The 23,392-nt window shown below is 43.3% G+C and overlaps 3 protein-coding genes and 1 long non-coding RNA gene across 4 annotated transcripts in view; 2 read left to right on the top strand and 2 right to left on the bottom strand.

The window, feature by feature from the left end:
* Nucleotides 1-3,187: 3,187 nt before the first annotated feature.
* LOC131926353 (uncharacterized) lies at nt 3,188-10,979 on the bottom strand. The gene is made up of 4 exons (XR_009383475.1): nt 10,799-10,979; nt 9,483-9,626; nt 3,497-3,803; nt 3,188-3,400 (listed from the first exon to the last, which is right to left on the bottom strand). It is a non-coding gene; the product is annotated as an uncharacterized LOC131926353 (long non-coding RNA).
* LOC131926345 (olfactory receptor 10A7-like) lies at nt 8,142-9,360 on the top strand. The gene has a single exon (XM_059281714.1). The coding sequence runs from the start codon at nt 8,183-8,185 to the stop codon at nt 9,155-9,157; it is 975 nt and encodes a 324-aa protein (XP_059137697.1). The 5' UTR covers nt 8,142-8,182; the 3' UTR covers nt 9,158-9,360.
* A 1,714-nt stretch (nt 10,980-12,693) lies between the features above and the next one.
* The window catches only part of LOC131926295 (olfactory receptor 10A7-like), a 59,529-nt gene continuing 48,830 nt past the window's right edge, over nt 12,694-23,392 (bottom strand). The window contains exon 3 of the mRNA XM_059281641.1: nt 12,694-12,885. The gene's annotated coding sequence lies outside the window, so the exon portion shown is untranslated. The remainder of the gene's footprint in view (nt 12,886-23,392) is intronic.
* LOC131926323 (olfactory receptor 6Z7-like) lies at nt 21,631-22,569 on the top strand. Its single transcript, XM_059281675.1, has one exon. The coding sequence runs from the start codon at nt 21,631-21,633 to the stop codon at nt 22,567-22,569; it is 939 nt and encodes a 312-aa protein (XP_059137658.1).

Genomic DNA, 23,392 nt, shown 5'->3' with positions numbered 1-23,392 from the left:
TCAACTTACTATGTAGCCAAAGCTGACCTCAAACACCCACCTCATCTTTCTACCTCTATTTTCCAAGTGCTGGAATTACAGGTGTATACCACCACATTCTTTTTAAAAGAGATTATTAAACTTCAACCGTGTAGTAAATGCCTTTATAGGTCCTTTTCAGGAAGAACCTATTAAAGTTGTTCTAAAAACATGTTTAATCTTCGGTTAAATCAGGCTTCATTTTTGAGCCTGAGATAGAGTTTATTCTTCAAGTTTTATTGAGGTATCAGGGACCAATAAAAGTTTGGTTTACTCAAGGCATATAACTCTTAGAAATATATTTTATTTATTCTCTAACAATTTCACACACATACCCGGTGGATCTTGATCATACCCACCCCCAGCTCCATCCCTCCCACTCCCTCCAGTCATCTCAGCATGCCCTTCCTTGTTTTATCTTTTTTTTTTTTAATCTTTTTAAACTCAGAGTCTAATTAGCGCTGCCTCCTGGGATGCCGACTGACTTAAGGTGTTTAACTTGACCACTTGATATACCGACGCATTATGATTGCCACCACTGAATTAACACATGCATCATCATTTGGGCAGGTGTGTGCATGTGTGTGCACCACACGTGGTGTAGACATAGGAGTCTCTTAGCACATTTCAAGTGTACAGTACTTCATTGTCAACTATTGTACCACACTGTGCAATAAGCCCACAGAACACATCTTCTGTCCTGAAGTTTGACTGACTCCTTCTAGCTTGTTATTTCCCCCATGTTGTGGACCCAGGCAAAGCCCACTTTCCCGTTCTGCTTCTGTAGACTCAGTCTCTTTCGAGTCTTCATGGTGTGATCCTGGGGCCCTTGTTTACCAGTCACTGGCAGGTTTCCCTTGCCATAATGTCCTCCAGAGTCAATCCTGCCGGGGCAAGGAGAGCGTTTAAACACCATTTAACTGAGCATCTGTCCAAGTGCTTTGACCTCGGCTGTCTGAAATGTCTAGTTGTGGGCCAGTGCAGTGGCTTGGTGGGGAACAAACTATGCTTGCCACCACGTCTGATGACCTGAGTTTGATTCCCAGAACCAAGATGGTGGAAGGGGAAAACTGACCTCTGCAGGCTGTCCTCTGACCTCCACACATGCGCCTCCTCCCCTCTCCTCCTCCTCTTCTTCTTTTCTCCACTTCCTCCTCATTCTCTTCCTTTTCTTCTCTTTCCTCTTCTTCCTCCTCTTCCTCTCCTTGTCCTCCTTCATTTCTCCTCCTCCACTTTAGACCCACCTTTCTTCCTCCTCTTCATATTCCTCATTTTTCCTGAGAGCTACCCCATCATATCACTCTGCAAAGAGCTACCTTTACTCAATTAAATATTTTGGGAAATCTTCATTTTTTTTCAATACAGAGAGGCCTGCATTGTTTTCCTGCAGAGTGAATGAATCATTATAGCCAGGCCTTATCAATGTATATGTCCAATGTCACTCTTGGTGCTCCTTACACATCCTTCCATGTGCCCATGTAGCCCCTCGTATGAGCATTTCCTTCACTTGGTACTGAGACATGGTAGTACTGCCTAGCTGTTTGGAAGGCTTGCTCTGACGCTGATTTGATTCTATCAACTTTCCCCAAAGCAAGCTCTGCAGCTAACACTCCCACCTTGACAGTAGGAGGGGATTTGTCCCTCCAGACCCCTGCCAACAGCAGGCCTTCTCTCCATGGAGGTGACTCAACCTACCTGTGCCATGGATGGAGGGATGAATAGAAAGAGGCTGCCTGCCCCTGACCTCCATTGGGCACAGTGAGGATGGGTAATGAGCCTGGAGTCTACACTCCTCAGGGAAAACAAACAGCTCCATATCCCTGGTCAGAGGTTGATAACCCTGGGACCTGCTTTCAGCCAGATGTGACTGCAGGTGAGCAAGGAGGAGAGTCTCCATTTTTGTTCTCCTTGGGACTGTGTGGTTACTCAAGGATAAGGGACGGTCTCTTTAAACACATTACTGGAAAGGTAGGAGGAGCGGGTGTCTCTGCTTTTGGTTGTGAGTTTAGAAGGTCCCCGGGCTTCTGTTTCTTGACTCAGTCATCACCCAAGAACTTTACAGAACAGAACTGTGACAGGTGGGTAGTGGTGGGGATTGGGAATTCCCCGAGTGTTTGGGAAGGACCATCCTGAGCTTCTCATTTCCTGATGTGAAAATCAAGAACAATGGCTGATCTCAAGGAAAACATTATACTCAATAGTTGTAAGGCAATTAATCCCTAATCCTTCTCCCTTTCCCTCTTCCCCTGCTTTCTTCCTTCTCTTCCATTCTTCTTCCCCTCATTTCTCTCCCTTTTCCTTCCTTCCCATCTTCCTCCCTTTCTTCCTAACTCCTTCCTTCCATGCTTACCACCCTCCTTCTTGTCTTTCTTCTGTCTCTTCACCTTCTTCCTTCTTTCCTTTATGTCTTTTCCTTCTCTCAATTATCTCACAACACAATCGACTTTTAAAAGTAAGACAAACCTGAAGTTTGTCTACAAACACCCATTTCATTATTGAGGGTGGGGCAGGGATTTAAACAGGGTCTCAGTATATATCCCAGGTTGTTTGGAACTCATACTACGCCTGTTTCAACCTCCTGAGGACAGGAATTGCAGATACGCACCATCATGTCCTATTCCTTATTAAAAAAATGAAACTGAAGGCAGCTTCACTGTGTAAAGTAATAATAAAATAGCATTTATCAAATGATTGTTGTGTGCTGGGACCATGCATAGAATTCTTCTAGTTTTTTATTGCACTTGTTTATTTGTGTGTGGCTATATAGTACATGTGTGAGGGTCAGAGGCCAACTTGGGGAGTCATTTTTTTAACTTCCATCATGTGGATCCCGGTAACTGAACTCAGATCATTTAGTTTGACAGAAAGCACTTTTACCCACGGAGCCATCTCACAGGCAGAGAATTAAATGCATTGATTCAGTTCATCCTCACTGTTGCTCCATGAAACAAGTTGGGAGTTTTGTCCACTTCACTGGATGGATGATGACGTGAAGGATTCCCTGTGTGACCCATGTGATTTAATTGACTGGATATTATCTGCCAGCCTCATGAGGCAGACAATTGCCCAGTCAGTTATAGTAACAGGGGAAAATATCCCATGGATGAAAACATGAAAGACACAAAATCTGCTTTGAAACCAATTGCAATTTTACTTTTAAAACTGGACTCTATAGGGCAGGGGCAGGGGAAACAGTTCAGTGGTTACACTGCTTGGTGCCGAGCATAATGAGTTGATTTTGGGTTCTCAAAATCCACATAAGGATTATCTGTAACATCAGAGATGGGAAGCAAGGGGAGGTGGAGTCAAGCAGATCCTGGGAGCTCGCCGGCCAGCCAGCCAGCCTTGCTGAAAGTGCAAGCTCCAAGTTCAGTGAAAGACCCTGTCTCAGAAAGGAAGGTGGATGTGACAGAGGAAAACACCTAATGTTAGCCTTCTCCACAACCCAGCAGGAAAGTCTCAGACTCTCCTAACTTACCAAAGCCATTCCTTCTTCCTTCCCACCTCAGCACCAAACTCGAGCATCCTTGAATCTTTCAGTCTTAGTAAAGGCCATCATCCTGTGTCTATGGACAGACTCCTAGCAGTTAGGTCTCATTCTTCTCCATCCTTTCCCTCGCATCCAATCCTTCAGCAGTAGCCAGAGATGTAGCCTCCAGAGTTGGTTCTGTGCATCTCCCTGTAGAAATATTTGCTTCTACATAGCAGCCAGCAGCACCCCTCACATCCAGGACTGTTCAAGGAACTTTGCCACCAGACGCTCTTCAGTTGAGAGCCCTTGTTGCCTTGCCCATTTTGGGAAATAAAACAGAAAAATGCTCAACAAATATGGCTCAAATAAGTAAGACTAGATAGAATCCTTCAAACAAGCTGAGACATCCCTTGTCTCCCTGAAGAGGTGATGAAGACTTTTGGTGGTTTGGGTACCAGTTGAAGAGGAATTAAAAATACAGCCACCAAAGGCATATTTACGAAGGCAGCATCTTGAGGAAGGAGTGCAGGGATTTTTCTGTGATTCTCAATACTGCAGTCTCCTTCAGAGTCTCTCACACACACTCAACCTCTCTCTCTGCTCTCTCTCTCTCTCTCTCTCTCTCTCTCTCTCTCTCTCTCTCTCTCTCACACACACACACACACACACACACATGTACTCACTCATAATTCCAGTGAATGCACTGAAAAAATGGATTGGAGAGGCCAAGGAGAAAAGAAGAATGGCCAGTTATGAACTTACAAGACTCATTATGTGAAATGTGATGATGACCTGTGCTGAGGAGGTTGCCATGGAGATGGTATCCACTTACTGCACCGAGTGCATTTTGACAAGATTACTTTTTTCTTTTTAGACCTGGGAGCCCAAGCCTGGTAGATAGAAAAGCTTAAATGTGAAGCTCTGATCTACATTCAACCTGCCATGTCACTGGAAATTGGTTAAGAGTATTGCTTTCCTCTTGGAGTTGAAAAGATGTTGGTTATCTCTGTTTAACTCTCCTCTGTTGCATCCTTAAGATAGATCCTGCCCACTTCTGTGGGGGTAATGTACATGCACATGAGTGTGCTAGTGTACGTGCCTGTGCATGAGCAGGAGAGCAGTGGATTTCAGCCTTCCCAATGCTGCAGCCCCTTTATACAGTTCCTCATGTTGTGGTGACCCCCAACTATAAAATTATTTCATTGCTGTTTCATAACTATAATTCTCTACTATTATGAATTATAATGTAAATGTCAGATATGCAGATGGTCTTAGGTGTCACCTGTGAAAGGGTAATTCAACCTCCATAGGGTCGCGACCCACAGGTTGAAAACCACTGATGTAGAGTGTCTTCTTTCTCCCCACCTTATTACCTTGAGACAGGGTCTGTCACTGAACCAGCCCTTTTGACTAGGCTAGCGGGCAGCAAGTTCTGAGGATCTGCCTATGTTCCCCTTCCCATCGCTGGGTTCCCAGGCACATGCAGCCACGCCTGGCTACTGGGGATTGAACTCAGGGCCTTGTACTTGCAAAGCAAGCACTCTTACCCACTGAACCATCTCCCGGTTTCATTCGCTATAAAACTCACTTCTAGATGTGGAGATGCACAGCCAGGCACCACGTGGTCTGAGACTGAATTAACTTCAGGCCGATGTGAAGCGGCTGGGAACAGCATTTACCACCAAGGTGCGTGTGAGAAGCCAGCACACAGCAGGAATGAAGAGAGAGTGGGAATATGTGGGATATTATAAAGATGTTTTAAGGAAAGGGAGCACGAGAACAAGGGCTGTCCACAGATGTTCAAAAAAGAAACACTTGTGAGCCAGGCGATGGTCACACACGCCTTTGATCTCAGCACTTGGGAGGCAGAGGCAGGTAGATCTCTGTGAGTTCCAGGCCAGCCTGGTCTACAGAGCAAGTTCTAGGGCAGCCAGGGCTACATAGAGAAACCCTGTCTTGAAAAACAAACAAACAAAATAAGTACTTCTGTTTTTCCGTTATCTGTGCCAGGCACTGAAGTAAAAACTAGAGGTGGAATTATGAACAAGATAGGTGTTCAACCATTTTGTAAATACAAATTCTTCACCCACTATGAGCCAGGCATTGTGTTAAGTAAAACAAAGGGATATGCATGCAACAAATGTTGCTGTGAGAATGTGTTATGAGCTCCACAGGAGACCAGGTGTTAGGATGTCATTCTACGACATCCTTCTGTGCAACCTTTCCCTTTCTGATTAAGAATCCCCGCTGTCTGCTCAAGCATCAGAAGTTGAGGAATGGGTCCCTTTCCATTTAAAACTTGGATCCAAGGTCAGTTCCTGGTGTAGTATCTGGTGTTGTGAGTTACCTTCTGGATTGTATGGATGGATGGATGGGTGAATGGATGGATGGATGATGGGTGGATGGATGGGTGGATGGATGGATGATGGATAGATGGAGGATGGATGGATGGATAGATGGATGGATGGATGGATGGGTGGATGGATGGATGGATGATGGATGGATGGATGGGTGAATGGATGGATGGATGATGGATGGATGGATGGGTGAATGGATGGATGGATGATGGATGGATGGATGGGTGGATGGATAGATGGAGGATGGATGGACGGATGGATGGATGGATGGATTTGGGAGCTGCCCCCCAAGAGAATGTCATGATGAGACAATTAAGCTTCATCTTGCATGCAGTAGGAGTCTATAAAGGAGGGCTTTGAAGTCACCGACATGTCTTTGGACATTTGACTGTGACCCAGCTCTGGGGTGTGTGTGTGTGTGTGTGTGTGTGTGTGTGTGTGTGTGTGTGTGTATACACATGTGTACACAGGTATGCTTGCCTGTGCATTTGAACGTAGAGGCCAGAGGTCAGGGTTGGTGTCTTCACCCACTGTTCTCCACTTTTTAATTTTAACAATTTCTGGTGTGGTATGTACACGTAGCATGCACATGGATGAGTGTTGTGTATTCATAAGCACTCATCCAGAGGCCAGAGGAGGATTTTTTTTTTAAGATTTATTTATTTATTATGTATACAGCATATATGACAGCAGGCCAGAAGAGGGTGCCAGATCTCATTACAGATGGTTGTGAGCCACCATGCAGTTGCTGGGAATTGAACTCAGGACCTCTGGAAGAGCAGTCAGTGCTCTTAACTGCTGAGCCATCTCTCCAGCCCCAGAGGAGGATCTTTTGTCTTCTTTTTCACTCACTGTCTCATTCCTTTAAGACATGGCCCCTCAGTGAGCCAGAAGCTTGCAATTTCACCCAGACTCATTGGAAAGGGAGCTCACATGATGCACCTGCCTCTGCTTCCCCAACACTGCAGTTACAGGCATATTAAGCTCTACTTGGTTTTACAGGGGTGCTAGGGACTTGAATGCAGCTCCTCAGGCTTACACAGCAAGCTCTCTTACTCAGTACACCATTGCTCCAACCCCTCTACCTTGTTTTCTCAGACAGGGTCTGTCACTGAATGTGGAACTCGCTGTTTCAGTCAGACTCTGGCTGACAAGCAGCCCTTAGGAGCTGCCTGCCTCTACGCCACATCTCCCGTGAGCCACATTGGGGTGACAGAGGCAGCCCTCTGCTTTTGGGTGATGGATTTCTAAACTCAGGTCTTCCTGTCTGCGTAGCAAGCTCTTTACACACAGAGCTATCTCCCCGGGCCCAGAAACTCCATATATCCTACTCAAAATTGATTTTTCACAAAACCCACGTGAGAGACAATTTTTTGATGGTATTTAGTGGAGAATAATCTCCTGGACAGCAGATGAGGTAGCATGACCCATGATGCTCACAGATTACAGAATAATTAGACTTGGTTGAGTAGAAGGTAAATTCAACTTAGTATTTGTTCCATTGCAACTACCATCAGGAAATGTAAATAGTAGAAGGGGCAGTCACTTGTTTTATTCTGGCCACCGAGGTACGTGCTCTCAGAGTTGTTACTTGTTTATCTATTTGTGTGTGAAGGAATGTGGAAGCGGGTGAATGCATGTGCCACGTAGATGTCAGAGAACAACTTACAGGAGTTGGGTCTCTTCTTCCACTGTATGGTACTGAGGCTTGAACTCAGGTCTTCAGGCTTAGCGGCAAGCTCCTTTACTCACTGAGCCATATTGGCCGCCTTGAAGGTGATATTTTAATATAGACCTGGAGACTGAGAATGGTCTAACGATGCCAACATATGGAAGGAACAGAACTGTGTATATGCAAAGGCCCTAGGGAGGGCATGCTGGCTGCTTGGGGGAAGAATGTTGAGGATCATGGGAACTTCTTGGAAGAATAGAGGGAAATGTGTATGGAGATGTAGCCAAGACCCAGCACACGTCTGTGCTTGTAAACTGACATGGGAAGAGTGGTTGGAGAAGAGAGAATGAGAGGTGTAAAGACCCTGTAAATGGTGTAAAGGTGGTACAAATATGCTGGATGGAGATCCATGGAACATAGACCAGAGAAATAAGGAGGAGTTAGGTCGGGCAGATGAGGCCATTTCATTCATTCTACACTTACTGAGGTGTTGAAGAAAGTCCCTGGGGGTGAGAGGATTTGATCTGCATTTTGGATAGGCTTGCCTTTGATTATAGAGAACAGAACCTACAGGCTGCAATTCTCACTTCATCGCCTCCTCCCTCTGGTACTCCATAGGGCTCCTCTCAGGTCCTTAACGCCCTGCCCTTGAGTCCTGAGCCCATGCCACCTTCCTGGGCATCACCTCCCTGGACCAATCAGAGCCGCTCACGTGAGCTGGAGTTCGTGCTGCTGGGCTTCTCACATGTGCCCTCCCTGCGCCCAATGCTTGCAGTGCTCTTCCTGGCCGCCTTCCTGCTCACGTTGCTAGGCAACACGCTCATCGTCATGCTCACCAGCCTGGACCCAGGCCTGCGTGTGCCCATGTACTTCTTCCTGCGCCAGCTGGCGCTGGTGGAGATCTGCTTCTCATTGGACGTGGCGCCCCGTCTGCTGGTGACCCTGCTGCGGCCTGGACGCGGGATGTTCGCCACAAGCTGTGCCCTGCAGTTGCTTCTCGTGCTGTCCTGTGTCACATCCGAGTGTTTCCTCCTCACGGTCATGGCCTGGGACCGCTTCCTGGCCATTTGCAGGCCTCTGCATTATGGTGCCATCATGAGCTTGAGGCTGTGCCACCTGCTGGCCGCCACCTGCTGGCTTTCAGGAATACCAGTGGCTTTGGTCTTCACCATCTGGCTCTTTAACTTCCCCTTCTGTGGGCCACTGGGCATCCGGCACTTCTTCTGTGACATAGCACCTCTGCTGAGCCTGGTGTGCGCAGACACCAGAGTCTTTGAGGCCAACGTGTTTGTGGCCACTGTCCTCGTCATAATGGTTCCTTTCTGTCTTATAGCTACGTCCTACATCATGATTCTGGCTGCTGTCCTTCAGATGCCATCAGCCTCTGGGCGCCACAAGGCCCTGTCCACCTGTGCCTCCCACCTCATCGTGGTGATTCTGTTTTACGGCACCACGGGAGTCATCCACTTGCGCCCCAAGGCCAGCTACTCTCCTGAGAGCAAGCAAGTGGTGTCCCTGTCATATACCATGGTGACCCCCATGCTCAACCCTCTCATCTACAGCCTGCGGAACAAGGAGGTCAAGGCTGCCTTCGGGCGTGTGTGCTGTGGACGGCAAGGGTCTAGATTCCATGAGTGAACTCTGTCCTCTACCACCTTTCAGAGTGAAGAAATTGCTGAAGCCCACTTTCCCAGGGTGGCTTAATACTCTCACTTTCTTCTAGGGAACCCATGGCTGCTTCCATTTTCCTACCCAAGAAAAGGCACAACACCTCCAATCATTGGTTATTTTAAATAAAGGTGGACGAACAAATCCACTTTAAGCCCACTATAATGCATTAACTAGCATCTTCTGAAAGAATGTTGTGTAACAAATCATTTTCAAATTTAGTGTCTTAAAGCCTGTAACTTATTCTCATTCACTTTCAATTGGTTGAGTGCTGGGTAACCTCGGCTGGACCTACCTTCGTGGTATTTTGACAAGGGCTAATTTTGCTCATGCAAATGGGTGTTGATCAATGTTAGCATGGTTTAAATGAAGAAGATTCGACCCACATACTTCTTTTGAGACCAAAGAGCTGAGTAAGGCATGGCTTTTCTTACAGTAGCTGAAATATAAGAGAGGAGATCCAGTTGTGTAAGGGATTGTCAAAATTTTGGTCACATGCACACTATTATTTAGATTAGACAATCGAAAGCCTGTGGGAAGATCTAAAGTCAAGAGGCAAGAGTTATATGAAAACTTAACCTTCACAGGGGGTAATTGAGGAATTGCAGACATTAATAAATCTACATCAGAAAGCCAGATCTCAAGATTTCTCTCTTAGATTTTTTTCTTCATCTTAATGAGTTTTTTTTTTTAAGATTTATTTATTTATTATGTACACAGCATGTATGGCTGCAGGCCAGAAGAGGGCACCAGATCTCATTACAGATCGCTGTGAGCCACCATGTGGTTGCTGGGAATTGAACTCAGGACCTCTGGAAGAGCAGTCAGCGATTTTAACCTCTGAACCATCTCTCCAGCCCCTTAATGACAGTTTCTGTTGCTGTGATAAAACACCATAGCCAAAAGTAACATGAGGAGGAAAATGTTTATTTCATTTTAAAACTCTTAGGTCACAGTCCATCACTGAAGGAAGTCAGGGAAGGAACTGAAGAAATGAACCTGGAATTAGGAGCTGAAGCAGAGACCATGGAGGAGTACTGCTTACTTGGACCACCCAATGGTTTGCTTAGCTGCTTTCTTATATAACCCAGGACCATCAGCCCATCACCTACAGTGGACAAGGCCCTCCCATATCAATCACTAATCAAGAAAATGTTCTACAGACTTACAATCTCATGCAGACATTTTCTCCATTGAGAGTCCCTCTTCCCAAATGACTCTAGTTTGTGTCAAGTGGATGTAAAACTAACCAACACATTTATAGGATTGCAGGAGATGTAGATGCTACTATTTGGGCTTTAGCAGAGAAGACTCAGCAGTTAAGAGCACTCACTACTCTTCTGGAGGACCAATTACCTTCCCAACATCCATGTTGGCTATCACTTGCCCGGAGATCCAGCAGATTCAGTGTCTTCTTCTGGCCAATGTGGGAACTGCAGAGATGCACATACCCTTACATAAATGTATACACACACATATACATATTAACAAAATGTACATATACATGTTAGCAAGAAACAGGAGTTCCTGCTTGATAATGAGTCAACAAAAGAAAAACTGAGTGATCTAGTGGAGAGACAGCAATGGGGTCCTAATGACATCCAATCCTACCTGAAGTTTGGTCTACCCATGGAAAGTCCCCTTCTGTGAACAAATAAATTCACTTCTACTTAAGCCTGTTTGGGTTGAGTTTTCTATCTCTTGATGTGACTCTTGATTTTAGCCCTAACCTTTAGCCTAGTACTTGAGAGGTAATGATAGTGATGATGATGGTGGTGGTGGTGATGGCGGCAGTGATGGTGATGATAGGGATGACAATGGTGATTGTGGTAACTATGGCAACATTATTGCCACTACATAGGAAATGGAAGGATTTTGTTCTGTGAAATCGTCTCAGTTAAAAAACAGCTCTGGGCCGAGTTAAAATAAAGATGTTCATACACATGGCACTAGTATCAAAGCACCATTGCAATAACCCTGTGCATATGGACTTTTAACATCATCATCATCATCACCACCACCATCATCACCATCTACTATTTTACACTGACTACCTCTTTTTTCCCCACTGACTGCCTCTTTATTCCTCTACAATAACTGTGCACATTGACTTTTAACATCATCACCACCACCACCATCATCTAGTATGTGTATTTTACACGGACTGCCTCCTTATACTTCTACAGCAACCCTGGGTGTTAGGCACCACAGAGACCAATGAGCCCCAAGCCCACTCCTTCCTGTCCACAGAGCATAAAGTAAGCCCTAAAGAAGGTGTGATGGTTTGTGCAACATCGTGTTTAGAAGATTGTGGTCCATCCTGAACACTTACAATAGTTACTTTTCTGTTGCTGTGATAAAGCACCATGGTCAAAGCAACTTTAGAAGAAAGAGTTATTTATGCTTATAGTTTCAGAGGGCTGGGTCCACGATGGCTGAGTGGAGCTGGAAGCTAACATCTTACATCTTGAACCATAAGCAGAAAGCAGAGGAAGTATGAGCTGGGAATATCACTCGAAACCTCAGAGCCCATTCCCAGTGGCACATCTCCAGAAAGACCACACCTAAACTTCCCCAAACAGGGCCGCCAACTGGGGACCAAGTATTCAACTGCCCAAGATGATGGGAGACTTTCATCATTCAAACCCCCACAGTACTACAATTTTTAAATAATTGTTTAATCTTACGCCCTTTTGTACAAAACATAGCTACTACCTCAGAAGACCCTGAGAGTGGTTACTACACCAAGCAATATCTTGTAACATTGTGATGGAAATCAACTAGTATTTATTGAGACTCTACCTACTCAGTGTCGGTTTTCATGCCAACATGGGAAATGTTTCTGCTAATTTAATTTTCAAAAGTGCCTATACTTCATACCTGCATAATGGTAATAATGAAAATGATCCCATTGGAGGGTAATTGTAGATGAATTTCTAAATGGTCTTATTAAATTAAAAAAAAAAACAACAAGGAGCCAGATATAGGAGTTAAAGCCTGAGAGAGATCAGAGGAATAGGTACAGCCACAGCTAACCTCACCTCACTAACTCCACAACTTCCAAATGTGAGATACTTCCTGTCTACCCATGCCTATATGCCTTGCTGTTCTGCCATCTGATTTGCTCTCTCTGTCCAACTACATCACTTCCTCTTCCTGCCCAGCTCTGTCACTTCCTGTCTGTCTGTACAGACCTCCAGACCTCCATGGTTAACTAGTGTTGGAATTTAAGACATGTGCCTGGCTCTGTTCCCAGTGTGGCCTTGAACTCACAGAGATCCAGACAGATCCCTGCCTGCCAAGTGATAGAATTAAAGGTATGTGCTGCTATTGTCTGACTCCTGTGTTTACTAGGCTAGCCTTGTCCTCTGATCCTCAGGTAAATTTTATTGGGAGACACAGTATATTGGGGGACACAACACATCACCACAGATAATCTAAATTATACTGAGCTGAGTGACATCTACACTCACTATTTTCGTCTTCTCAATGATCCTGAGAGAAAGGCAAGGTCATAGTGATTTATTTGGGTGGTTTAAAATCAGCTTAATTTGTCAAGGTGTATAGCTTCTGAAATATAGGTCAAAAGCTGAGTTTCAAATCTGTTGAGATCAACTCTGTGATGTTTTTCTGTCCTCATTCAGAAGACGGTCAACTATGGACCCACCACGTGACTTGCTTGGAGAAGGAGCTCAGCTCTGTTTGGGCAGAGACAGAAGGAGTTAGTAAATATTTTTCAAATAGTGTGATGTTCCATTTAACTTTTAAAAGATGAATCCTATTTCATCACAAGAAAAAAAATAATCTGTCGTAGCGTGAATAGATGTATGGAGATCAGGAGTCAATAGCATGAATAGATGGATGGAGATCAGGAGTCAATATGCTTTTTGTCACAAGTGTTTATATGATTAAGGATAAAGTGTGTGGAAGGCTTTGCACAAGCATTCTAGGTTACATGCAAAGGCAAAAGGTCACACACACACACACACACACACACACACACACACACACACCATCCAGGGCTAGGGAATATGGAAGAAGCAATGAGAAGAACGTAAAAGCTGAAGGATAGGGAGGAGGGCTGGGAAACGCTGTCTTTAGGACACGACATGGCTGTTGCATACATGAGCTCAGCAGAGGTGCGTTCACCTGCACAGAATCAAGCTGGCAGAATTAATTCACGTTTCCGCAGGCAGCACAAATTCGACTCTGTGCATTTGAAGATAAAATGGAGTGGAACCAAAGGTGAGAGGGGAACATGTCTGGGGGAAGTGGAAGGGGGAAGTTGTGATGGATATGGTCAAGATACATTGTGTGCACTTATGAATTGTCAAAAGAATAAACAAAAGATATTCTAAAATAAAATATTGAAAAAACAGGATGAGTAAACAGTACGTTAGGAAAAATGTTCTATAATATACTTATGGGTTTTTCTTTGGTTGCTATAAACTGTGGTTTTGGGGAGAAAGAAAATACAAATAATTTTTAGACCTTTAGTATGTGAAAATGTTGGAGGGGGCAGGGGAAGTTGGAGGGGAGGAAATGGGCGTGGATATGATGAAAATACATTGAATACATATATAGAATTTCAAAGAACAGATAAAAATATATTTTTAAAAGAAAAAAATTTGCTGCGTGGTGGTGGTACACACCTTTAATCCCAGCACTTAGGAGTTAGAGTCAGGTAGATCTCTGTGAGTTCGAGACCAGCCTGGTCTACAGAGTGAGTTCCATGACATCAAGGGCTACACAGAGAAACATTGTCTCAAAAATAGTTTATTTCAGTTAGGGTTTGATGATATTTCGAGGACAAAGATTTCTTAGTTGTTTTTTTTTTAATGTATGAATGTTTGCTTATCTGTTATGTCTTTACACCATATATGTGCAATTCCTATAGAAGCCAGAAGAGGGCATCAGATTCACCAGAACTGGAGCTACCACCGGGTGGGTTCTGGGAACTGAACCCAGGCACTCTGGAACTTTAACTTCTGAGTGTTTTCGACCTCTGAGCCATCTCTCCAGCCCCTTCTAGTCTTTCTGTGACTATTGCACTTGATACAATGCTTTCAAGGTCCTCCATGTTGTAGCATCTGTCAGAATCCCCTCTCTTTCTTAAGGCTAAACAATATTCCACTGTGTCCTCTTCAAAGAACATCTGGTTCCTTCCACCTCTGGCTACTCTAGACACTGATGCTGTGGATGTAGGTGACAGATAGGCTTTCAATAAGCAGCATTTCCAGCCTCTGTCTATTACATTTTCCTCTTCTATGGACATCAGACACATCATCACCAAGAGAAGGGCCTGAAATTCGAGAAAACACCCTCCATGCCCATTAGCATGAAGGGAAGGTGGCTCAGAAGTTTCCTGGCCTCTGTCCATCCTCTTCAGTCTCTGCAGAGCTTCAGTGAGAGACTTTTCTCTGCAATCCTTTCCCAATCCACGGAGACCACAGAAGTCTCTGGGGTCCAAAGTTCTGCCTTAAATTTGCATGCCTACTCCTTCTCACAGTGTGGACAGTCCACTCAGCAACTTCAAGAGCTAAAGACAGAAAAGAGACAAAGTGTTTGTGTATGTGTGTGTGTGTGTGTGTGTGTGTGTGTAAGTAACACTTCCTTTCAAGGAAAATTGAAAGGTTTCATTCTTTGGCATCTCCTTCTCTAAACAGAAGCTGAATCTATGTAGGTATCGGAGTCTTCTCCACAGTCAGAATCAGCAAGGAAGGATCAGTACTTCTCTACTGACAGCTATCAGGTATGAAGACCCAGTGCTATTCTTTGTGGGTAAAATCAAAGAATAACAGGAACAAATGTTTTTCTTTTCTAGAGTAGACAAGATATCAGGTCCATATTATAGATTCTGAGCACTTTAGAGACACTAAATGGCTTAATCCTCAGGAATAGTAGTTTTATCTCAATATATAAAAAGATATGTGATACATACATACATGAGCAATAAATGATGGATAATATTGATATAGTAGATGTATAGATAATAGATATGAGATACATAGATACATAGGTTTTAGAAGATGGGTGTTTGTATAGCTATAAGATAGATAGATAGATAATAGATAATAGACAGATTAGATAAATTTTTATAAGATACATAGATGATAGATGGAGATTAGCATAGATGGATATTTGATAGATAGGACAGAGTAATGATGCAGAGATGATAAATAGATGATAGATAGATAGATAGATAGATAGATAGATAGATAGATAGATAGATAGATTGATTAATAGTAAGTAGGTAAATAGATGATAAATAGATAGGATGTATGGAAAGACAGACAGACAGACAGACAGACAGAACTGACATAGATGAATCAAGTGGCTTTTGCATATTAGAATTTTATCAGTGGAGAAATACCCTGTTGTGCTTGTCTCTCACACTCCACAACCTTTGCTTTTCACTCCTGTGTTCTACCATCTCAAAGAATTCATCCATAATGTACAACATGGATGTCCCCAAAGCGAATAACGATTGCTTTTACATGACAGAACATGCATAAAGTACTAAGTAGACTGTTTTCCCATAGACACACTGTTTCAAATTTTCAAGCACCTTTAGCTAAAACTCAGGTTCTTTCATGCTTCCATATCTCTGACCCTTCAGGGTCTGCTGTCTGTGCACCAGATCCTTCTTTGACAAGTGGTTGTGGAATTAGAGACGATAGTAGATCAGTTAATATTCTACCTTCTCTTGAGAGATTGCCTCAGTTTTGTCTGTAATAATTGAAGGGATTTAAACAACATCTGTTGATACTCAGAGTTAAAATTAGGTCCAGCCGGGCGGTGGTGGCGCACGCCTTTAATCCCAGCACTCGGGAGGCAGAGCCAGGCAGATCTCTGTGAGTTCGAGGCCAGTCTGGGCTACCAAGTGAGTTCCAGGAAAAGGAGCAAAGCTACACAGAGAAACCCTGTCTCGGAAAAAAAATAAAAATAAAAAAATAAATAAATAAATAAATAAAATAAAATTAGGTCCAAATCCTTATTCCTTTGTACGTAACCTCAAGATAAAACATTTGTCCATGTCTCCAGTTCTAATATCTCAAAATTTTCTGATTTGCCACAACTAGAAAAAATAGTAGCTTTAACTCTTGCCCTCACAATATTATTCAGGGTTGTTGATCCTAGAACCCAAGAGGACCTATCAGAAAACCCTTTTCATTACCGAAATCCTTGTACAAAGAATGTCTTTACTGTTGATTTTCCCACATATCCCATGTGACCCTTAGACCCTGTTTTTCATGACTACATTACATTGTCCATTTTATACAACAACTATTAAAGATATAAGATTTGTCTGAGGATAAATTATTGGTGAAAATAGTGAGGTGTTGAATATGTCTGGTGTTTACCAAGACACATATGCCTATTTGTGAGGATGTTGACAGAAACCATACTTCTAAGAATCTGGCTTGCTAAGTGTCCAACTGAGTGCACAGGAGGAGAAAATACTGAGTTGATTATTTAGTAAATATATTTGCTTATCATAGCAAGGCATAGAATGAAATGTCTATATACTTAAGAGAAATAAAGGAAGGGGGAAGGAGAGAAAGAACTCAGATAGACTGATTGAGATATCTACAGAGACAGAGATAGGGAGTGAGGGAGCAGAAGAGAGGGGAAGAAAGGAAATGAGAAAAGATGAAAGGAGGGGAGGAGAGGAGAGGAGAGGACTAGTAAACACTTTGAGGCTGGGTATTCTCTGAATATTCTATCTCTGGGCTTCAGAGCTCTGCTCCCTCCATCTGTGTGTGTACAAATGAGTTCTTTCAAATGCATTTCTAAGAGTATCTCACTGCATTTGAAGCACTCAGTTATGGGTGGTAGCACAGAAGTGAAGAAGGTGATGTGAGTAGGCAAAAAGAGAGCAATGGAAGGCCAGGAATGGAGGAAGAATCTCAGAAGGAGGGCAGAAGACTTCTCAGAGGAAAAGAGGGTCCCACCAGGTTGATGACAGCGCCACCTTTCATTTTAAAACTGTCTCACTGATAACTAATTAGTAATGCGTCTGTTTAAGATTGTAGTAAACACTAAAGATAGAAGCCAAACCCAAGCTCAAGAAGCCCATGGGTGGCTCCACAGCCTAGAGTTAATGCTTAGCATTGAGGCATCCTTGATAGGAACTAAAATAACAGGTATCCTTTTCCAGGACTCACATTGGTCTGCATTTTACAGCTGTCATTGATGTAGCTATCCCTTATTTTTTTCTCCCAATAAATTCTTGAGGATAATTGATTATATCCCCCCATTGCTTGGAAAAATGTGTATGGGACATAGTTGGATTTGGCTTAGTGTCTGACTCTACGTAAGGGTCTGTGACTGGACTTACATCCAACTGATGTCTACCAAAGCACAGGTCCTATGTAATATCTCTAAAATTGAGACCTGATGACACTAAAAATCTCAGCTTCATGTTGTCTATAATACACATATGTCCATGCCAAAATATTAAACATTTGGGAAAAAAACCCTAGAAACTAAAAAGAAAAAAAAAAACAGACCAAGCATGGGGTAGAGGAGAGTTGTCACCCACATATCAAGAGTTCTCTGTAGACCCTAGCTCTAGACATCCTTCTCTGTGTTTTAGGCAAGTTACTAATATCAGAGCTTAGTGCTTTGACTTCAGATAAGAAATCACATTTTCCTTCTTTTGTGTGATGCTGAGGATTGAACCTAAGGATGTATGCACACCAGGCAAGCACTCCATCACTGAGCCACAACCCCATCCCAGCAACTGTAATCCTAGAGAGGTTTTAAGGGGCTAATACATCTAGGTCATATCCATCCTCCACTCCCTCCCTCCAGCTCACCCTGTCTCTCCACAACATACCTCCCACTTCTGTCCCACCCAACATCCTGTCTTTTTATTTGGTAGCCCACTAAGTTCAATTAGTGCTGTCCATATGTTCTGTTTGGGGTCATCCATGGGGCATGGGCAACCTGAAAATGGAAATCCCCACAGCCACACAAGAAAAGTGACTCTTCCTCCCTTCACTTCCGTCAACTGCCTTTAGGTCCTCAGCTAGGGATGGAATATTGGGAGACCCTCCCATCTCCTTGCTGGGATTTTTAACTCTCTTGGACACATAAGATGCAGTTATTGTACCAGGTGCCGTGCTGGGATGTGGAGGTTGGAAGGCAATTTGGCTTGCTCTGTGATCTCTGTGATGGGCTTGGAAAGTGGAACAATTTCTAATAAGGAACTTGGACTCTGTGAACTACATGAGGTGCCATCTAGATTCTACTAAAAAGAAAGGATCAGCTCTGTGCAGATATAGGATCTGTCTGAGGATAAGTTACTGGTGAAAACAGTGAGGTGTTGAATGTGTCTGGTGTTTTCCAAGACACATGTGCCTATGTGTGAGGATGTTGACTGAAATCGTGCTTCTAAGAACCTGGCTTGGTAAGTGTCCAACTGAGTGTAAATGATGAGACAAATACTGAGTTGATTATTTAGTAAATATATTTGCTTATCATAGCAAGGCATAGAATGAAATGTCTATATACTTAAGAGAAATAAAGGAAAGGGGAAGGAGAGAAAGAAGAACTCAGACAGACAGACAGACTGAGACAGCTACAGAAACAGGGATAAGGAGGGAGGGAGGGAGGAGAAGTGAGGGGAAGAAAGGAAAGAGGAGGGAAGAAGAGGAGAGGGAGGGGAGGAAAGGAGAAGAGAGGAAAAGAGAGGAGAGAATGAACTAGTTTATCTTCACAGGTAAAAACTGGAGCAAGGGCTGTCAGTAATCTATCATGTGGGGCTTTGGAGACCAGATCTGGAGGCTGGAATTTTGCCACATTGCCTTCAGTTGGTCTGGAAGAGAACGGCGAGTTGAATTTGTTCCATTTTCCTATGGTGGGGTCACATGACGGTGTGCAAGGCAGAGATCGTTCTGGGAGAAGCTTGAATGCTTCGTCCGTGAGAAATGCTTGAAGAAGACTAGTGACAGGCTCAAAAAGGGGCTAACCTCTGAGTGTGATAACGAGGGTTAGATTCCAGGGTCCACGTGGTAGGAGAGAACTGGCTCTTGCAGATTGTCCTCTGGCTTTCCCACATGAGCCGTGGTGCATGTGCACATGCCTGTATGCACATGTAAGTCAATGCAGTTTTAAAAAATGAAATGTTCCAGGGAATTTAGCGATGTTTCCTTGAAGGAGAAACCAGACGAGAAGCTAAAAATCTGAAGTGGAGAGAATCTGTTAGATGATGACACAGGCTCTCTGGGAGGCAGTTTTCCTCATCCTCAAACCATTCCCATTGCTGTTGCTTTGTTAACATGCCCTTCTCAATCTTTTTCTGTGGTAGATGAGGGCCTCTCACCTCCTGCATTAGACTCTTAATCATTTATGAATGAGGAGCCTTTAATATCAAGATAATGTGGTTCATTAGCTCTATAATAGCTCTAAATTCTTCTGAAATCCCAGTCTTTATATCTTTTCATTGGCTCTACATCCTGTAAGAAGTCAGCTCCTAACATATGAGAAGAATGTTGCCTTGAATTGCTTAGTAAATGTATTTGCTTATAATGACAAGATATAAAAGAATATTCCCATATTTAAAAGAAATAAAAGAGAGATGGGGAAATGAGAGGAAGAGAAGAAAAAGAGTAGGAGGAGTGGAGGAGGGGGAGGAGGAGGAAAAAGAATTATATAGTAGTAGTAGTAGTAGTAGTAGTAGTAGTAGTAGAAGAAGAAGAAGAATTAGTAGAATTAGTAGTAGTGAAGTAGTAGTACTAGTAGTAGTAGTAACAGTGGTGATAGTAGTAGTAGAAGAAGAATTAGAAGGAAGAGGAGGAAGAGGAAGAAGAACAAAAAAGAAAGAAGAATAGGAAGAAGAAAAAGGAGGAGGAGGAGGAGGAGGAGGAGGAGGAGGAGGAGGAGGAGGAGAAGAAGAAGAAGAAGAAGAAGAAGAAGAAGAAGAAGAAGAAGAAGAAGAAGAAGAAGAAGAAGAAGAAGAAGACAACTGCTAGGGTGTCTAATTCATCACAGGAGCTTAATTCCACCAAGCGGAATCTATGCACGATACTCTAAAGCAAGAAGGACTCTAAAATTGTATAATTTTCTGGATCTCTAGACTATGTCTTGGACATTGGAGACTGTTCTGCTCTTGGCTTTCAGGATGGGTAATGTCATCCGATGGAATTAACACAGGAATGGAGTTGAAATGAGCTACAGCAGCTTCCTGGCTGGGTCATCTTGGGCTGTGATGTACCTCCCTGAGTCCCTACACTTACCATGTGTGACAGAGGCAAAGACTATAACTATGCCATTTAAAACTAAGTCAGGGGTGCTAGAAACATGGCTCAGCAGTTAAAAGCACTGGTTGCTCTTCCAGAGGACTCTGGTTCAAGTCCCAGTACCCACATGGCAGCTCACAAACGTCTGTAGCTCCAGTTCCAGGGGATTCGATGCCCTCTATGGCCTCTGTGGACACTGCATGCATGTGATACATAGACATGCATGCGGGTACTGGTCACACAGATTAAATAAAACAAAAAACTTGAAAAAACAAAGAATAACTAAGTCATACCAGAACTTAATAGTGCTGAATAAAATAGCAAAGTCATCATGACATGTTTCTGACGTAAAGTAAAAGATCTTAGAGGTTTTTGTGATCTGGATGGGTACCCCAGATTGCATCCATAATCCCTGTGTATCTCCCAGCTTCCTCCTAAACAGCAGTATGTGAATGATGAGGAAGTATGATCATCTACATTGGGTGCAACCAATAGAATCTCCAACCTCCAACCAATTGCAACACTATACAAAATGTAAGTAAATATTGTATATTTGACCACACTGATTGGGCCTATACAATGGAATCTCCAAACTTCTGTTAAATGAGATGCCAACTTTCTTAGAATTCCAACAATATTATTCAGAACAAAACTTTTTATCTCTTGGCGTAATCGTTTTGATACCTACAGCATAATGCAATTCTGTAAAATAAAAATCACTTTAAGAAAAAAGGAGCTCCGTTTCAGATGAGATCAGGCCCATTCAGGATAGTATGGCTGTAGATTAAACCCAGTTTTAGAACATCAGAGATAGCAGTTAATGTTTCTGGATTTTAAAGAATATTCCTAAATTGGTGTGTAGAGGAACAACCTGGGAATAATACTTTTTTAAAAACTGAAATGAAAATAATTATAAAATATTTAGCATAACAAATGTCAATCATTTCCTTCACTTAATTTCACAGGAAGCAAAATTTATCCTCTGAATGTTCAGATGGTCACATTCTTTGTATACATTAAAATCACCAGCTGCAGCATTCATCTCAAGAAGATGAAGAATCTTTCTCTTAGCCAGTTTCGACAGATGTTGATATGACTAAGCACTAGAGGCTCAAATCGTTGTGAACAGCCTTCTAATTACTTTTACTATGATGCTTCTGAAGGACACATGTTAACAAATGGTTTGTCTCTCTACAGATGGAGAGGTCCCTGGAGTTGGCCAACATGACTAGAGTTCAGCAGTTCATCTTGCTGGGATTGTCCACTAGGCTGGACATAAGAGATGCCCTATTTGCTGTCTTCCTGACTCTCTACCTGCTGACGCTCCTGGAGAACACACTCATCATCTACCTCATCTGTAGTCACAGTGAGCTCCACAAGCCCATGTATTTCTTCCTGGGCAACCTCAGCTGCCTGGAGATATGCTATGTGTCAGTCACCATGCCCACCCTACTTGTGGGGCTATGGATGGGACCCTACCATATTTCCTTTACACTCTGCATGACTCAGCTCTTCTTCTTTATAGTCCTCATCTGCACAGAGTGCACCCTCCTGGCCTCCATGGCTTATGACCGCTATGTGGCCATCTGCCGCCCACTGCACTACCCACTGCTCATGAGGCCACAAGTATGCCTGGGCTTAGCCTTGTCTTCATGGCTTGGTGGGCTGGTGGTCTCAGTGGCCAAAACAACATGCATCGCCAGTCTGTCTTACTGTGGCCCCAATGTCCTCAACCAATTTTTCTGTGATGTCTCCCCTCTGCTCAACTTGTCCTGCACCCACGTGGCCCTCACAGAGCTGGTAGACTTCATCTCGGCCATCGTCATCTTCTGCGGAACGCTCCTGGTGTCCTTGGCCTCCTATTCAGCCATTGGGATGGCCGTCCTCCGGATGCCATCAGCTGCTGCCCGACGCAAGGCCTTCTCCACCTGCGCCTCCCACCTGGTAGTGGTGGGCATCTTCTACTCAGCGGCTCTCTTCATCTATTGCCGCCCCAGCCGCATCAAGTCCATGGACCTCAACAAGGTGCTGTCTGTCATCTACACGGTGGTCACACCTCTCTGCAACCCTATCATCTACTGTCTGAGAAATAAGGAGGTCCACGCTGTGCTACAAAAGACCTTCCACTGGCCTTGACCATGGTCTTCCAACTGTGGACCCCTCTCTCTCTGGATCAAACATCCCTTGAGGTCTGGGGATATAACTCAGTGGTAGACCTCTATCATAGCATGCACAGGCCCTGGATTTGATCCCCAACCCATTGAAAAAAGAAGTACAAATATTTCTTGGCTCCAAAACTCCATAAACGTTTAACTACAAAGAAAAATAGAATAAAACATTTTCCATTTAATATGTGATAGTCACACACCAAGCAATAACTAAATCTGAAATACCTAAGGAGAAATCAGCAAATTCCAACAGAAAATAAGACAGATATTATGTGTTCATGGCTGGTGATCCATTTCTTAAGTCATAACCCAGGGAATGTAGCTTGAGCATCCATCATTTTATTCCTAGAAGAGTGAGACATTTTAACTGAATGCAGGTAACTAGGGGTGCAGAATCCTTGTTGCTTTACCATTTGCAGTTTAGAAGCAACCAAATGTCTAATGATGGGCGAATTAAACAAATTAATTGTGAGATAACCAACATTCTTTTAAATAAAAAGAAAAAAGATTTTTTGGTGTGTTATGGTGGGTATTAATGTTAAATTTTTTTTTTTTTTTTAGAAAATCGTTTTATCTTTTTTTTTAAAGATTTATTTATTTATTATGTATACAGCATGTATGACTGCAGGCCAGAAGAGGGCATCAGATCTCATTACAGATGGTTGTGAGCCACCATATGGTTGCTGGGAATTGAACTCAGGACCTCTGGAAGAGCAGTCAGTGCTCTTAACCTCTGAGCCATCTCTCCAGCCCCTCAATGTTAAATTTTTAAAAAATCAAATAACGGGGGA

This window comes from Peromyscus eremicus, chromosome 1 (genome assembly GCF_949786415.1).
Source record: "Peromyscus eremicus chromosome 1, PerEre_H2_v1, whole genome shotgun sequence".
In the NCBI taxonomy this organism is placed as follows: Eukaryota; Metazoa; Chordata; class Mammalia; order Rodentia; family Cricetidae; genus Peromyscus; species Peromyscus eremicus.
Note: the sequence above shows the minus strand (reverse complement) of the source record. Positions and strands in the feature narration are given on the sequence as shown.